At 40.0% G+C, this 18,807-nt stretch overlaps 1 protein-coding gene across 2 annotated transcripts in view; it reads right to left on the bottom strand.

Moving 5' to 3' along the window:
* Window positions 1-361: 361 nt before the first annotated feature.
* The window catches only part of LOC137262275 (low-density lipoprotein receptor-related protein 6-like), a 68,098-nt gene continuing 49,652 nt past the window's right edge, over window positions 362-18,807 (bottom strand). For both annotated transcript variants that reach the window (XM_067800089.1, XM_067800088.1), the window contains 13 exons: window positions 15,278-15,409; window positions 14,409-14,609; window positions 13,998-14,193; window positions 12,687-12,937; window positions 12,241-12,381; window positions 5,916-6,205; window positions 5,142-5,368; window positions 4,764-4,948; window positions 4,289-4,492; window positions 3,450-3,593; window positions 3,044-3,261; window positions 2,464-2,660; window positions 362-2,260 (listed from right to left, as the gene is read on the bottom strand). In XM_067800089.1, the coding sequence (XP_067656190.1) occupies window positions 676-2,260; window positions 2,464-2,660; window positions 3,044-3,261; window positions 3,450-3,593; window positions 4,289-4,492; window positions 4,764-4,948; window positions 5,142-5,368; window positions 5,916-6,205; window positions 12,241-12,381; window positions 12,687-12,937; window positions 13,998-14,193; window positions 14,409-14,609; window positions 15,278-15,409 (3,971 nt within the window). In that variant the 3' untranslated portion in view covers window positions 362-675. The remainder of the gene's footprint in view (window positions 2,261-2,463; window positions 2,661-3,043; window positions 3,262-3,449; window positions 3,594-4,288; window positions 4,493-4,763; window positions 4,949-5,141; window positions 5,369-5,915; window positions 6,206-12,240; window positions 12,382-12,686; window positions 12,938-13,997; window positions 14,194-14,408; window positions 14,610-15,277; window positions 15,410-18,807) is intronic.

The raw sequence follows: 18,807 nt of genomic DNA on the forward strand, positions 1-18,807 counted from the left end.
ACAACCTCTGGATGAATAACAGAACATTTTATATACATATTGAGCACTTTACATAGTCCACAAACTAAGAGAGTCCAGTAACATTTTGATCTTTGGCCCATTTGGGATCTAGTCCCACGAAGTATGACCTCTCTCCACTCACCAGTGAAAAATCATTTTTTGGTTTCGCCATCTTTGATCATATGAGTACAGCACCAGAAAAACATATACAAGAATCGACAAAATTCTGTGTAAAATGACATAACCACATTAATGGCTGCCTGAACATCCACTTGGCCATGTGGTCGACTCCCTCTATAAATACTCATTATTTAAATAACAACTGGGAGAGGATGACTTCAGTAAAGTGTTGGGGTAAACTGACACCTGATTTTAACATCTTATAACACTTGTATATACTACCGCCATTACATACACATTTTTCAGTATTTTCCAATATTTTTGGCATTAATGTGGTTTATGACCTTCAAAGCAGAGCGAATTCTTTGCTTACCACTTTCTTAAACTTGCACAAAAAAGAATGCAAGAGTTGGAATTGATCATGGATAATTAATTCTTGTATCACTTGTCTCCAGCATTTCACGCATTCACAATTCATTTCTTCATCACTCCCACTTTTACACATTTTGTGCCATTTCCACAGGATTGTGTCGGTACTTGCATGGGTTGAGTTTATCAGCAGTCGGAATTCCCCACAGGGGATGGGGGAGGTGGGTAGGGATTAAAGTAGCTTCTTTCAGTTGATGGTGAAGGGGGACAACTCATTTCGTCCGAAAAATACTGACTTCGAGGAGTCGGGGGTGGGCAGTAAGGGTCTGAGTCGTAACTCATAAGTTCCACAACAGAATTGTTGAAATAATATTTTTTTACGTAAGGTTCACTGTCCTCACAAACGTCCGTGCTACACGGCGTGGTAGGGGGAGGTGGAATGTGATTGCGATATTGCCGCATTTTCTGGGACTTGTAGGGCCTGTTTGAACGCACAGTAGATAAACTGTTCGAGGAATAGTAGTACTCCCCTGCATATGACCTGTCCGTCACAGGACTCGGAGGGGGGTTCAGAGTCTCTTTTGGATACTGCGTGACTGTTGAGCTGCTTGAAGATGCTCCAGTCACGTGATTGCGATCATACAATGGGGGCCCACTACCCGAGTCCAAAGACAGACCCGTGGCCACTGACTTTCCCCGTGATGATAGTGTATGTGGTGGGGTGCACTGACCCTCTGAGTGTGGGTTCAATGGTTTCTTAACCATCATAATGTCCCCGTCGTCTAACGGATAATGGTTAGTTTTCCTCCGGCAAATAAACACAACTGCTACTACCAAGATCAGAAACACAATTCCAACGACGATAGCGATTGCATAATGAGTGGCGGTTGGAGGTGGCGACCTTGAACCCTGGGTACACGTGATCTCATCAGACCCATCTGTACAGTCGTTATGGCCATCACACAACTTATTTTTGTGTACACACTTCTGATTTCGACACTTGAATTCGTCTTTCCCACAACACTGTTCCTCGTCCGATCCATCCACACATTTCTTCTTACCATCGCACACAAACTCATGTGAAATACATTGGCCGTCGGTACACTGGAACTGGTTTGACCGACATCGTGGGCAATCCTCCTCATCTGATTGGTCCTCACACTCCCCCAGGTTGTCACAGCGCCACACATTTGGGATACATCGGATATCACCACTCTTGCATGTGAAGTAGTCTGGCTGACAGGTCGGCGGGTCTGCACACGTCTTGGCGTCACTCTTCAATTCCAGATTCAAGGGACAGGAACACCTCACTGTCTCAGTATCTTGAGAGAAGCAGATGTCAGAACATCCACCATTGTTCCTAGAGCAGGGATGATCGTTTATCTCAAGATTATGTTCCACGGCAATCAAATCTCTTAGATCTGTTATCCTGCCTCGTATCCACAGTCTGTTTTCCCCATTCTTCTTGTTTATCCTCTCGATGACATTATTATCTTTATCAAGCCAATACAAGAAATCTCCAAATGCTGCCAAACCTCTTAGAGATCCTGTTAGACCATCCAACAGAATTTTCCTGTTTCCACCTTCCAAGTCGGAACATTCAATTCGCTTAAGGTCATGATCAGCCCAGAAAAGTTTACGTGACTTCTTATCAATTGCAAGAGATCCTGGATGTCCCAGAGCCAGTTTGAAGAGAGTTATTCGTTCTGTACCATCCATGGCGGCCTTCTCAATGCGGGCTTGACTCACCATGTTTGTCCAGTACATGTACCTGAAACAAGTCAAATACAATCAGTTCAGTTCATCAGATATACTCAGTTTCATCCTGGGGATTCAGGGCAAAATAGGTTTCTGTTAATGAGGATCATACTGTTTTTATTGTCCAGATCAGACTCCATAATTAAAGTGAGTGAGTAAGTGAGCAAGTGAGCATGTCAGTGTAGTTTCAAGAGAAATCAACAACTATCAACATACCCTCTCTCTGGGTGTAGAACGATGGATCGGGGTTTGATATTGTTGGCAGACACTATCACTCCAACTGGCTTCATGTTAAGTCGCGTGACATTGATGACATTGTTGCATGTCCAGTAGATGGTTCGAGAGTATGGGTCAATGGCAAGGTCAAACGGGATGAACTGTTTGTTGTTCTGGTTCGGCACCACCACTTCCAGCTGTGGAAACAATCACAACATTACTGGCGACAATAATCACAAAACTATCTGTATTCACACAACAAAAATGAGAAAGAATTAAAGAGAGTGAGTGAGCATCATGTTACACCTTTATTAGCAATATTCCAGCTATATCACGGCAGGGGACACCAGAAATGGGCTTCACACATTGTATCCATGTGAGGAATCAAACCCAGGACTTTAGAAAGACATGCAGAAAGAATTACGATGTAATGATTGGTTGAAAACTCTCATCAGTTGCATGTTTTCAGAAAAATAAAAAGTGTGCACCATCCTTTATTTACCTCAAATAAAACATAAACATGTTTAGTCTAAATGCTATCACAGTCTACATTACAGCAAATCAGTCTTTTAATAGTGACCTTAGTTCCATTATCATGAGCTCGCTTGATGTTCTTTTGTCGTCCATCTATCCAGTATATAAAGTCATCAACTGGGTCAAATGCTAGTGCCTTGATGTTGCGCAGACCATGTATGGGTAGAACGACCTCCGGGTTGTCTACTGTCTCTGACTCCTTCTTGTCCATAGCTAGCCGACTGATAGCATTGCGCTGGGCCAACAGCAGGTATTCCTCCGGGGCTGTAAGGGGATTCACCATACACTCACAATAGTGTATAAATATCTATCTACATTTGTTTATTCAAATCAAATCAAAATAGCAATTATTAATGGTAATAATATCTCCTTCTACTGCTACTACTTTAACTATTCAGAAAGAGTTTTCCTGGCTTCCCACTACTTCTTTTGAAGTGTGCTTCGTGACGTACCTGAGCATGTCTTGTTGTCGATGTTGAGAGTGTAGTGTGTGGGGCAGGAGCAGTAGTAGGTATTGTTGCTAGTCTTATCGGTCTTCGGGTGGGACAGGCATAGATGAGAGCATGCACCATTATTCACACCACACTGGTTCCATCCTGTGAAAAAAAAAGTGAGGACAATGAAAACTGAAGTCACTCAACCTCCAGATTATTTCATTAATGTTGCGCAGGTGTACCCATCAGATGACTATCCTTCCTAGTGGGTCCTCCCATCTGATACAGAATACTGCTACCAGCAGGTGCCCCAGATCACCAAAATGCCCCAACCAGCTAGTGCCACCACTCGGACAACAGACAAACTCCCCACCCACCCCCAATTCATCCATACTGCCTCATCCAGCAGGTGCCCATAAATCACCATAACACCTCGTCCAGCAGGTGCCCCCCAAATGACCCTAATGCCCCTCTAGCAAGTGCCCCTAAATCATCTTAATGCCTCATATAGCAGGTGCCCCAAATCACCCTATTGCCTTGTCCAGCAGGTGCTCCCAAATCACCCTACTGCCCATCTAGCAGGTGCCCCAAATCTCCCTATAGCCTCACCTAACAGGTGCCCCCAAATCTCCCTAATGCCCATCCAGCAGATGTCCCTAAATCAAACTAATGCCTCATCTAGCAAGTGCCCCCAAATCACCTTATGCTTCATCCAGCAGATGTCCTTAAATCACTGTAAGGCCTCATCCAGCAGGTGCCCCCAAATCACCTTAATGCCCAATGTAGCGTGTGCCCCTAAATCACCTTAATGCCTCATCCAGCAGGTGCCCCCAAAACATCAAGAATGCCCCACTCACCAGATTGCCTTGAAGCATGAAAGACCAGAATGTCCATGACAAACTCCACCCCCTGCTGGATCTTTGTGCGATTCTCTCCACTCGACTTGTTGGCCCGTTCAATTGTCTGACGCTTGACGTCTGTCCAGTAGACAAAGTCCTGATACTGTGTCAGTCCCATTGGGTGGGGAAGCTGTTCTTGCACGACAGTGCGACGATTCTTGCCTTCAATAACAGACACCAATATTATCAACCTGTACCACTGCTTTCAACTAAGGTCAAGTCGGTGATACAAATAACAAATAAAATATCTTCATCTTATACCTGTATATAAAAACCTTCAAAAGATTGTTCAGAACAATTAACTGGTTTATCAATAAATGTTTATTTCTATGTTCCTAACTCTGCCTAACTCTAACTTTTTCTCCCATTCTTTGAAAGTACATACAACCTATGAAATATGCACACATCTGTTACATGTTGACACACTACATACCCATCATGTCAGAAGACTCAATGGCCTTGTTGTCCAAGTTGGCCCAGTAGAGGCGGCGCTCGCCATAGTCAATGGTGAGGTCCTGGACACGACCCAGCTTGGAGATGAGAACATTCCTCCTGCTGCCATCCAGAGAAGCCCGCTCAAGGTGTGGATGTTCGCCCCACACAGTCAGGTACATGTACCTGTAACAGTGACAGACAGGTAAGACCAAACACAAAGGTGCAAAACAGGTTAAAACACAAGACCCATGCCAACTTTTGGTCATATAAACGATCATTAAAACATGCAGATGAAAAGTTTTTCCAGATGTTCAACATGTTTGACAAAATTACCTGTACTCCTGGAAACACAGATATCGTTTTCACAGAGTCTCACCCATTTGGAGGATCCAGTGCTAGAGCTCGTGGACTGTTCAAATCACGCCAGATGAGCACCTTCCTTGATGAACCATCCAATCGTGCCATTTCGATGCGGTTCTTGCCTGTGTCCGCCCAGTAGATGTTGTGGGCCACCCAGTCCACAGCCATGCCTTCTGGGTAGCTCAGCCCGAACTCGATGATGTGCTCCAATGCACTGCCATTCATGAAAGCTCGACTGATACTCTGTGGAGAACATGGGCATTTGTAAATCGCTTAAGACATTGTAGGAACTGAAAATGTGTATGCATTGTTACGACCTAATCCATTTCAGTAGAGTCATAGATGACACTGCCTTCAGTTGCCTCCATGTATTGTCATCTTAGTACGATATAGCTCACAAGCGTTATATTCATCTTACCTAGTTTTAGTACCAACCAATATCAGAAGACTATGCCGTTACCTTATGTCTTGATACCTGAAAATCTCAGGATAAATCTTGAGAGATAGTGGAAACACGCAATTTCACCTTAATACCAACAAATCTCATGAGATATTGCCAAAATATATTTTCATCCTAGTACTAACAAATCTCAGGAAATATTGCACCATATTCTCCTCTTTGCCACACAACAGTGGAAATGCCCACAACAAAGAAAAACACACACACTGTTTCTTATCTTGGGCTCAAAGAATGACATGAATACACATTATTAAAGAAGCCCCATTTCTGTTACTGAGAATCACAGTACCTACCTCAATGCATTTAAAATGGGACCACAAGACGACATACCTTGAGAGAACCATCCGTCCAGTAGATCCGGTTATCGTTGATATCAAAGTCAATGGCCAGAGCCTTCTTTACACCCTGTAGTGGGATTGGCTGGTTGTTGCGGTTTGTTTCCAGGGAGATGCGTATGATATCAGAACTCTTGGAGTACAGCAGGAAGGCTTCGGGAACGATGCAGATCTTGCCGGTGCTGACCAGTTCCAGGCCCATAGGACAGGCACAGACAGGTCCCCCCGGCCGGTGCAGGCACAGGTGACTACAGCCACCATTGTTGTCTGCGCATGGGTTGGTACCTGGCAACACAACGTGCTGAGTGAGGCAGGCAGAACAATTACAGCTGATGCAGCAAAGTTTCAACAGTATCAAGGCACAGGCAACAACAAATGGCTTCTCACAGAGTGTATCTACCAGGACCTTGTATCATGGAACTGACTGATGGACTGTCTGACTCACTCACTCACTGAGTGATTGAGTTATTGAGAGAGTGAGTGAGTGAGTAGGTGAGGGCAAGCAAATATAGTTTTATGCCATTTTAAAAAATATTCCCACAATGTCATCAAGGGGGACACCAGAAATGTGGGGAATGAAACCTGGGTCTACCGCATGACAAGCAGACACTTTAACCATTGGGCTACCCCACTGCTGTAGTTAACTGCAAACAAATTCTAGTTATCTCTTGCTGGCCTGAGTGAGTGAGTGAGTGAGTGAGTGAGTTGGCTTTTTCTAACTGTCAACAAATTAAGATCTATCTCAAGCTACCCTCTACATAACTGTGTCAGACCCATAATCAACAAATGACCTGAAAGTCCAATACGAAACACAAGTCAGGGAGTCTCACAACCTATAGGGTGTTGGGGACATATTCATTTTCTACTGGTATGTCATCTATCTCACAGATCCAGATCCATACTATTTTCCCTTCAGTATAGTCTCTGAGTGATTTCATAGCAAGTTTATATTGTACAGGCTCCTATATCATTAGCGCTGCGCTTCAATTTCATTTTTTATCAAAATCACATACGTAGGAATATACTATATATTAAAACCTCACATGCATAAAACTCAACCAGACCGAGGAAAAACAATTTCCCTCAAACTACAAATTATAAGATTATAATTATACAATACATTAACTCTGCTTAGGCGAATTCCTAGAAAAGCTGTAGGAAGAGGAAACGTGCTCAACTGCATAGTTTCCAAATATATAATTATATATCACACGAGGTAACTTCTACAACAGTAAGGAGAGAGAATACTCATCAAAACTATATAGTTTCCATGTAATATATTATACATTATCCGCTACAGCCCTGTTCACATGACTTTCTCTCATGACATAGAAAGAGATAAATTTTATTAGCATTTGCGTCATTTATAACGCAGACATTATGTTGTTAATGGCATGTTCTGTTGATTAATGTCGACATGCATCCACCTGCCCAATCCTATACATGTATTATAATATGCACTATTCAGTTAAATATTTCGAGAATGTATCCACCAAGGACAAAAAGTGAAGTTATCGCAATATCCAACAGGCTTCCTTTTCTAGTGTTTATATGCTAAATCATGTTTATCACCCCTCCAAAAAATTCATGAGTAAGCTAAAATTCTAGGCTCAATGCTCATTGTGTATCATTTCACAGCAGACACCGTGGTAATTTGGGCTCATGAAACCCACATCTAGGAGGACCTTAGCTACAAAAAGTGGAGCTATTATCATGGACTGACAGGAGGGCTGGGGTAAAACTACATGCGGACCAAGTCCAGCCTTCACATCTCCATCTTTGCTGTTGTCAAGATAACCACCCTATGGTTGTAAGCTTTGGCACTGGTTTCCAAATACCTCGCTATAAGACATAATTTGTAATTCTTGTATCAAAACCATCAAACCTTATTATAAATTATATACCAACAACCAGATCAAAAAGGGAACATCTGTTCCATTAACTGTGTCCTTGAAGAGTAAATTTGAGTAGTTTCCCATTCTTGAGTTATAAAGAGAGCATTCCCTCTGTCAGCTGTATAACAGGGTGCTTCAGTGGATGAATGGTAAATCTTGATATAAATGCATAAAAAAACTGCTAGGCCAGACCAAGCTGACAGGGGAAGTGCTAAATGTAATATATTTTAATTTGCAGATTGTCGGACACAGCCTCTGTCTCCACACATTAAAGGCCAAGTCCAACCAGGTTCCCATTAATTACACTCTGTAACATTTCTCCTACATAAGAGCTCTGTGTTAACAAAAAGATATGCATGGGAAACAGTTATTGGTTTGGAGTTTAAAGTATGTTGATTTTCTACACAATTTTACAAAAAAAATATATAATTTTCACAGAGTAAACATGGTCAATATTCTAAACATGAACGACCCTCCCCACCCAACCCCCGGCTCAGTACTGCATACTAATATTCATGTTAGGTAATATATTAGTTAAAGATAATGAGAGAACGTCATTCTGATGAAGCATACATTCAACAGGTTATGAGCATCAGGTTTGTGTATCCTTATCAAAAACTGAACAATAAATTTGAATGTTAAACATGATCTACTGTCAGCTATCACTGACAGATGTTCATCAACAAGGTTTAGAAAACACAAGTTCAAATGAATTTGAAGATGAATTTTGAGATGAGCGAGCGAGAGAGTGAATGTGTGAGTGAGTGAATGTGTGAGTGAGTGAGTGAGTGAGTGAGTGAGTGAGTGAGTGAGTGAGTGAGTGACCATACTGGAAGTCAAACCTAGGTGTTCAGTGTGACCAGTGAAAGTTTCAGCCACTAGGATACCCTAGTACAAGGGTTCCCCACAAAACTATTATTAAACAGAGAAAAAGGTCAATGGCAGAAAGCAAACTAATGAATGAAAATATACGAATATGATCACGGACACAAGTGTTGATGAATTTAATAAGAACTTCAAAAAAAGAAAGGCAACATGTAAATACAAACATGTATTTACATGAAATAAATTGATTGGGTTAATAAAAGAAAGCAGTTTTAATTAATAGAAATTACTGTAATCACTGAAAGAAAAAATCTTATCAATAAATAAAATCAATGAGAAAAAAAGATCAATACAAGCAAGCAAAGCTGAAAGCAAACAATTTTGTGAATAAAATAGATTTATCAGATCATGGAAATATAGAAGATGAATCAACAAAATCAATTCCAAATAGTCTTCAACAAGATTTCAACAAGATTTCAACAAGTCTTCAACAAGTCTTCAACAAGATTTCAACAAGATTTCATTTCTAATATTTCCAACATGTCAAAATTAGAATTTTGACCATTTTCAAAACGTCTCAGCAAAATTCTTCTAAACATATTCATTTCAAGTCTTCTGACAATATGAAATTTTAATCCAAGTAACAGTACGTCATGGCTCCAATACACCGCCCTGCCATCCTGATGAACTCTCATGGCCATTTTCACACACATGCTAATCAAACTTCTGAGGACAACGTGGATAGCTACAGTACCTAATGTACGTGTTTCTCATAAGTTCACACAACAAGTTAGCTCTCTTTAACCCTCATGGTCTCAGAGCAATATAAAGGTGCCAGCTTATCTTCAAGTAGTTTAATTTTAGCCATGTCAAATTTGACCTTCAGTTCTGCTAGACTTGAACTTGGGGAGATAAGAAGTTATTAAATGTAGGTAATTACATTTATTATCTAACACCCAAAGGTGTTGTTTTATCAGAGCCCCCAAGGGCTCGTAGCTCCCTGAATGATGGGCTCTTTCACTGTGTTCGCACAAACTTCAGAATGTTACAAGTCAAGAACTGAATCAGATTTGCATGAATTTCAGCAAATTACAAGCTACTGTCATAAATAGTGCAACAAACAAAGTGAGTACGTGAGTTTAGTTTTAGACCGCTTTTAGCAATATTCCAGCAATAACAAGGTGGAGGGCACAAGAACTGCGCTTCAAACATCATACCCATGTGGGGAATCAAACCTGAGTCTTTGAAGTAACAGGCAAACACTTAAACCACTAGGCTACACCACCACCCTAGCAACACACTGTTTGCTGTAGTTTCTGATTAACTGCTGTCTAACAATACACGAATATCTTGCTTTTTTCATAAAGACAAAGCATAATTACACATCACCCTTGTCACAGAACAAAACCAGATTGTAACATTAACACATCAATACATTAATGCCTTTTCAAAACTGTAGAGAAAGAAATGCATTATTCTTACTTAGTGTTTCCTTATCAAGAAACTGTTATATCAGTGTATGTTAACTGTGAACATTAAAGGTTAACGATGTGATTCACATGAAACATTAGTGAGGCAGTGTGGATGGTTTTATGCCACTATTAGCAACATTTCAGCAATGTCAAAGAAGGCGACACCAGATATAGGATTCACACATGAGTGGAATCAAACCCAGTTCTTTGACATGATGAGTAGTTGCTTAACCACTAGGCTACCCCACTACTCACATGATACATAAACGTTTGGTTGGCCTATGGTGTATTTCATCAAACCAAGAAATTTTGCACCTCAATTATTTGTTTCACTTGTACATACTTCATGACAATACAGAAATTCAAGAATACAAATCTAAAAACTAATTTTGGCATAAGTGAAAACCATTATTCATTGTTTCATATTTCTATTACAGCAGTCATATCTTCATCAAGCAACATTTCTGTCCAATATCACAGAAATATGTGAACAAGATGTCCCCCTCTACATTTCACATTATTTCTCATAAAAAAGTTAAAATTGCAAGATCCTATTTTCAACCACTGATATCTCTGGAATCCAGCAGCAACTGACAGCCCATGTCTTTATGCAATCTCGGAAGCCATTTGTCATGTTTATACAAGAATCACCAAATCTCAGGCAGAAAATATAAACATGAACTTCAACACCTCACAAATAGAGAGGGTGGATTAAAAATGTTTTCTTAAAAAAGTTTCATCAAAGAATGCTTTCCCTTTTGAAGGTTTCAACATAAAGTCTTGTGTATCTTTTTTAAAAAACTTTTTGAAGGCATCATCTTAATAAGTTATTTTATCATTGAAACACCTGTTACTGATTCCTATTATTACCAAGTCTTTAGAGTGAGTGAGTGAGTGAGTGAGTGAGTGAGTGAGTGAGTGAGTTTTTTATAGCCAATGTTCCAGCGGTACAATGGTGGTGACACCAGATATATGCTTTTGGTACAACATTTAAGTGAGTGAGTGAGCTGAATTTATGCAATGTCATAGCAGTGGACACAGAAATAAGCTTCACACATAGTGCAGATGTGGGATTCGAAACCCAGGCCTTCAGTGTGATGAACAAACACTCTCACCACTATGCTACTCCGCCAGTTTGAGATTTTAACCACAGGGTTTCCACAAACTGTTTGGTTACCCTCCACTGTGTTTGGTTACCCTCCACTGTTTGGGTACCACCCACTGTGTTTGGTTACCCTCCACTGTGTTTGGTTACCCTCCACTGTTTGGGTACCACCCACTGTTTGGTTACCCTCCACTGTGTTTGGTTACCCTCCACTGTGTTTGGTTACCCTCCACTGTGTTTGGTTACCCTCCACTGTTTGGGTACCACCCACTGTTTGGTTACCCTCCACTGTGTTTGGTTACCCTCCACTGTTTGGGTACCACCCACTGTTTGGTTACCCTCCACTGTGTTTGGTTACCACCCACTGTTTGGGTACCACCCACTGTTTGGTTACCCTCCACTGTGTTTGGTTACCACCCACTGTTTGGGTACCACCCACTGTGTTTGGTTACCCTCCACTGTGTTTGGTTACCACCCACTGTTTGGGTACCATCCACTGTTTGGTTACCCTCCACTGTGTTTGGTTACCAACCACTATGCTTGGAAGACAAAGGAAGTGGACAGAGCATCTGCATTAAGACCACATCTGATAGTGACAAATTACTGCTTCTTGGATCAGTATTCTTAATAACCTTAATAACAGATGTTCAAACATATTCTGCAGTAAACTAGTTTTCTGCGAAACTACTGTGTAGAAGCTTTTGATATTCCAACAAGCTGTTTGCAGTTCTACAAGCTGTGGGTAGTGTGGACTAGACTGCAGATCCAAAACTATCCCAAACATGGTATCTAAAACATATTCTGCAGTAAACTGATTTTCTGGAAGACTTCTCTGTGTTGTAGCTTTTGGCATTTCCGCAAGCTGTTTGCAGTTTTACGAGCTGATGGTACAGCTCCCTAGGCTGCAGATCACAAACATAGTGCCCAAAACATATTCTGCAGCAAATTAGTTTTCTACTCTGAATAGCAGCCATTCCAGCAAGCTGTTGGTAATTCTAAAAGCTGAGGGTCAGTCAGTGTTACCTTCAGCCTTCTTCACGTTGACGGCCTTTAACCCCATAAGGTCTGGCAGCTGCTCGATAATGGTCACTCTATCATCCCCTGTGTATTTGTTAACCCTTTCAATGGAGCGGTGCTGCCAGTCTGTCCAGTATACATAGTCATCTGGAATACAAGGGTTAACACAGCTTGAATATACAGATGAAACTGGAGACCAACTTTATGACAAATAACTGGAAAATTCTTTTTGTGTTCCTCCAAGAATAAGAAATGGGTTGGTCCCTGCTGACATAGATTGTCTCACAATCCCTGAACCACATTACTTTACCCACTGCCAAGTCCTCTCTGCAGGGACGAAGCCTTAAATGAAGCAAGTCCAGATTTCCAGAGGTTCTGAATCTCTGGTTTCCCTGTGGCTCCTTTTCAATTAAAATGAATAAAAATCATATTGCATTTTGCTGCCTGCTCACCTAAGAGACTAAATCCAAAGATATGAGGCAGACTGTCTCGAACCAGCACAGTTCTGTTCTTGCCCTCAAAGGTGGCCATCTCGATCATGTCCGTCTTGGCATCGCCCCAGTACATGCGGTGTGTCTGAAAGTCCAAGGCAAGACCATTGGGCCAGCCTAGTGTTGTGTTGATAAGGACCACACGATCTGTCCCGTCAAGGTTGGCACGCTCGATCTTTGGGTGCTTTCCCCAGTCCGTCCAATACATGTGCCTGTATAAAAAAAGGAAAGCATTAAATGATGTAGGAAAAGTTGAGAATCTTGATGCAACTACTATCATTACATCTAAACAGCAGGTTGTTATTCTGCTTAGTCAAGCCAAGATCAGAAAATATAATTTGAGAATGTGGGAATTAAACTGTGGTTCCCTATTCCAGCACTGACCATCAAATTCCATCAGTGACCTCTTAAAACCATCATGGCTACCACTTTGAAGTATAGGTTGCTGGAGACCAATTCTAATGCCTATCTTCACACAGAGGGACCAGTGAAGATCTGGGTCAGAATTGGTCTTCATCAACTCATGCTTATTGCAATAGGCGATGGTCAGGCTTGCTGACTTTGTTGACACGTTATCTTTTCCCAATTGCATACATTGATGTCATTCACTGTATTGTCTTGGCCAAATTTGATTATTTACAGACTTCTGCAATATAGCTGGAATATTGCTGAGTGTGATGCTAAATAACAAACCAACAAAACCCAAGAAGGACACCTTCTTTGAGAAGCTTGATCTCATAGATCTATATTCCATTATTTTAACCTGAGCTTAGTTAAACATCCAAAAATGCAAATAACCTCCCAATTTTTACAACAAAAGCAAAGTCTGCACTCTGAGATGTTGACTTAAAACATGACATCCTTAAACATATTGAACTCCTACATTGCATGTAAATCTAATGAAACTTGTCTGGCTTAAACAAGAAATACATTTGTTTTATTCAGTCCTAATTTGTAGAAAAACTTGAACATTGAGAACTGATGCAGAATCATAAACATCATATGGAAACAGTCAATACAGATTGTCTCATTGGATAATACTGGTCCAAAGCACAATTAAGTAAGACACGCACCAACAGACTCGTATCAATTCAAAATCTACATGACACACTTAAAATAGGACACTGATTTGCAACATGTTTAAGTGGTTCCAATATAGCCACAGGAAGTGATATCCTTGTGATATATATGTCAGATGATACTGATTGTCGTAACTCCTTATACAGCACTTGACAATACCGTGAATGCTTTCTCCACAATGACAACACTTACCCTGCGACAGGATCCAAGCATATGGCCCGAGGTTCATCCAGTTTGTCGGAGATGAGTACTTTTCGGTAAGTGCCGTTTAGACGAGCCACTTCGATTCTGTCCGTGCCTGTATCTGTCCAGTACAGATTCCGTCCAATCCAATCTATAGCTATACCATCAGGATGGTCCACTTCCGTGTTGATCAACACTTCTTGACCTACAACAATCAATGTGAAAGTCAGACCAGACATGACCACATGTAAATGATTACAGGATTTTATAAATGTTTCTTCACTTTCAGCAAGCATAATTTCTTCTACAAAAATTTAAAAGACACAAATATCCCACTTAGTAGCGGTGGATGATATCTTGTTCTTTTTTCTCTTTCTTTTATTTCTTGTTCTTTAAGAACAATATTTTTGGTTTACGAACTTGTCCCATCCAACTGTGCTCTGCGAATGGACTGCACTTCATCATCTGTCCAGTACACATATCCCTCCACAGGGTCGTAGTCAATGGCGATGGCATGGCGAATATTGTCCAGGGGCAGGACGACATCAGTGTAGTCAGGTGTATCCAAGGAGATTCTTCGGAGGTCTGTTCTTCGAGCTAAAAACAAATTCTTCTGGGGCCCTGAAAAATTAAATATGTCACAGATTAATGCGAGAAAACGAGAAAATAAGAGAACAAGAGCTTAGTTTTAGCAGTATTGTTGCAATAATTGTTTTAGTTATTTACAGCCATCGCAGGAAAATCTGATTGATAAGATTTCCCTATTCCAATAAGAAGTAAACGCTTCAGTAGTTATGAACAACAATGAATACAATTGCAGGGATGGAAATACTTTGTTTCCTAAGTGTGCGTTAGGCCATCAGACAAATATTTTAAGTTTGCCTTTCAGAAATCAAGTCTGCCCACATGTTCTTGGAATAAATGACAATGAAATTTATCATTCATTTTCAGAACATTCAAATATGTATTGCATTATTCAATTTAGAAAGAAAACAAAATAACTGTTTTGGGGATTAAATGACTGGGGATTAAGGTGACTTGTTTCCCTTAAAGTGGGTATGACATAAAGCTACCGAAAACACTCTATAACTGTGCCATTTCATATCTACTGTGCCACAGCATGCTAATAAAAAGGGTATTTCCAATCCAGAATTATAATGCGGACAATAAAGTTCTTTCTTCTAATCACTCAACACCATGTTTATGAGTACATTTAAATAATCTTCAAACCCCGTTGAACATTTTCTCCAAATGGAGAAGCTGTTGGTCTGTCAAAGCTGCTTTCTTACCATCAGCACACGTCTTGTTGTTTGCCAGAAGTTTGACACCAGTCAGACATGCACAGGCATAAAATGGTTCCTTCGGTGACATAAGGCAGAGATGAGAACATCCGCCATTGTTGTTCCCACAAGGGTTCATCCCTGAAACAGAAAGGTCAAACATAAAGTAAAGGGGGGTAACTCCCACAAGCTGGACTCAGTTGCAATAACTCATAGGCCAATCCATATAAACTTATTAAATAGCCAAACTCTCAGTCTCTTCTACTGGAAGGACAGAGGTGTTCCATCCAAAGAAATAGAGATTATAATTCCCTTGTCTCTCTTGTAATACCTTTTCTGTCTACTCAATGATGGATACTTCACACTGATGAAGCAATATCATGATTCTTCATTCACTCCCATGATCTGTCTCTCTTTCTCTCTCTCATACATACATACATACACACATTCAAAACTTTTTATAACTTTATCAGTCAATCTTGTTTGTAAAATATTTACATCATAAACTGATCTTTTTTTCTAAACTTCTTAAAAGAACCAACTAATAAAAAACTGCAATGCAAATATCAAACTGTGTCCTTCCCTTTGATATATATACACAACCTTATTTCAATGACAAGCAGGCATTTCAAAACAAAATATTACCAAAATGTTAGATGTGAACATAATGTATATTTGATGCAGGCTACATTTATGTTGAACTGGTTAAAGGTTCTGGTTCATGATCCCAGAAACATTAATGTTGAACTCTTTTAAGTTTGACATTACAAACAAACCACAGAGCAACAGGAATCATCTCATATTTCATCTCACATTATCACATGTAACCCTTTCAAAGCCGTGTAACAATTTCAAAGAAACAGTAAATAATTTCCGTAATCACATCTAAGCTAGCACCTAACCAATGACACAATATTTAAATAGCATACACTCCTCATAGAAATGGAATGCAGCCAACCAGAATAATTCTGATATTTCAAAATACCACATAATGAAACGACCTTTCTTCAATGCTAAAATGTTCCTTCCATTTGGTTCCCATTGGAGTGCTGGGCGGACCTCAAGATCAGGCGCACCTCGAGATCACCCATGTGTTTTGGATTGCGAGTAACCTGTCCCTGTTCCCAGTAGAGGGAGAGAGGGTTCCTGAACCCAATCAGCCTTAACCAGAATGGCCCATTCCACGACTCACCTTGGCAGTGCCGATATATTTAAATTTTAATAAAACTAATTTCCTCCCAACTTCACCACAGCGCACGATAACATTTGTCCCCTCCTACCTCACTTGAGAATTTTAATTACATATCGCAACAGTTTTTATCAATGTTTCTGATTGTTAAAACACCCTTCAAATTTTGTTCAGATACAATTTTCATGAATAACCTTACTCATGTTTCCAAAAGAAATCATAAAATTGACAAACATTTTTCAGACTTATCTCAAAACATTTTGGGGTTCATAATGAAATTAATCATTGTTTTGGGTTTCAGAACACACACATAGAACCAGTCTGACGTACAGTGACGACAGCAGAGATGTGGAAAAGGTCACCATTGCTGTATGTTGTGAATATTTATTTTCATAATCTGTGTGTTAACTGAGAGCTATGTCACTTATGTCGAGGTATTAATATGGGTTGTTCAGTGCCTCAGCATGCACTTATCAGTCAAAAACAAATACAGAACTTGTACTTCAGTGATAACGTTCCTAAAGTCTAACTTAATAGCTTTCATAAAACTGTCATGTGTTTGGTATACACTTTAAATAAACCCTTTTCTCAACATGGAATGTTTTTAAATTTTCAAGGAACAAACATTTCTTACCATAAACGAAATTACTTATACATTAAAGACTCTTAATGTAACATAAGTAACAAATTAAATTCACATAGAAAATTACAATATTTCCTGATATACAATTATTATTCAACATCCGATATCAGATGTAAACTAACTGAAACTATCCATGAAGCCAAAGGTTAAAAACCATGCCCCAGAAGCATATAAGTAAAACAGAATAGATTGTAAACTTTGTAATAGAAACATATACACAATGAAAAAAGTTATGCACCATTCCCTAATATTTGCATATATTCCATGGACATGAGAACACACCGATGACATGAAGTGGATGATGGCTTTTGGTAAGCAAGAAAACTTCTTTGAATGCTATTTTATAAGTTGGGATTCTACAAAATATGAACAAACAACTTATTTTATTTCATGAAAGTGACATTTTGAGAAACATTCTTATATCGTTGTTCTGCTGGACAAGAATCTGTATCGAAATGTCACACTCACAAAATTAAAAGAAGTCGTTGTCCATAAAGTTCATTCAGTAAAGGGAGAGAACTGCCTGCAAGCATATGTCAAGGCATGACAATGTCAATGAGGATTCAATCCCAGTAAACACTATTGCAATTTGTTAAGCTTTTAGGTATTAGTACTGCATACTGTTTTTTATTTACTGCCAGTTTGTTTGATAATATTTCTGAAATTCCACACCTCTTTCATATCATTTCTGGTAACATTTTTAAAATATCTACATCTTCCTACATCGAAGCCTTAACATCCTCGGCCCTTTCCGCCCCTACCGCTCCCCACACAATGTTGTGTACAGCATGTTCAATCTTCATAAAGTACCTGTCGACTCAGCCTCTTGTACCTGTCCTCCCTCTCACCATCCTTATCAATCACCACCCCACTGAACTACGTTCACCACCCAATCCAAACCCTACACCAACCATGCACATTCTATTTTCTACAGCAACTGTCATTCCAACTTAATGAGCACTTTGTCAGCCCCAACCCCTAGGATCTGCCAACTCCACCCAGCACCCCACCCTGACCACACCCTGCCCCACCCCACCTAACACAACCCAACATGTTGTGCATGCCAAATCTAAGTAATACAGAGTATGTGTGTCCATTTAGAATTGGGGTAGCCTTGCTCTAAGTCTCCAATGGTGCACATATAGTTCATCTTCATAACAGACAGGTCTAGAACAACACAGTTTAAGGTATGAGGATAATAGTCTTTGATTGGGTCAAATTATTTTTACCTGATATATAACACTGAAATTATGATTTAAACTTTAGTCATTGCCTTAAAGATCTGTGCTGGTCCTGGACTGTCAATATATACTCTGTCTTAAAAGTAAACATATTCTCCTAAGTACTACTTCTGGCTGAACAGATCATTAATGACAAGCGGCTGTCATATCTAGAAATTGTGAGTGAGTGATTTCTACGCCACACTCAGCAATATTCCAGCTATATGGCAGCAGTCTGTAAATAACAGACTCTGGTCCAGGAGATGCTGTGATCAACAGCATGAGCACCAGTCTGCACAACTGGGAACCAATGACATATGTCAACTAAGTCAACGAGCCTGACCACCCAATCCTGTTAGTCGCCTCTTACAACAAGCTTAGTCGTCTATAGTAACAAGCATGGGTTGCTGAAAACCTCTCCTACCATGGATCTTCAATGGTCCTAGAAATTATGATTTAAAACATAATCACTGTGTTAAAGATTTGC

This window comes from Haliotis asinina, chromosome 14 (genome assembly GCF_037392515.1).
Source record: "Haliotis asinina isolate JCU_RB_2024 chromosome 14, JCU_Hal_asi_v2, whole genome shotgun sequence".
NCBI lineage: Eukaryota > Metazoa > Mollusca > Gastropoda > Lepetellida > Haliotidae > Haliotis > Haliotis asinina.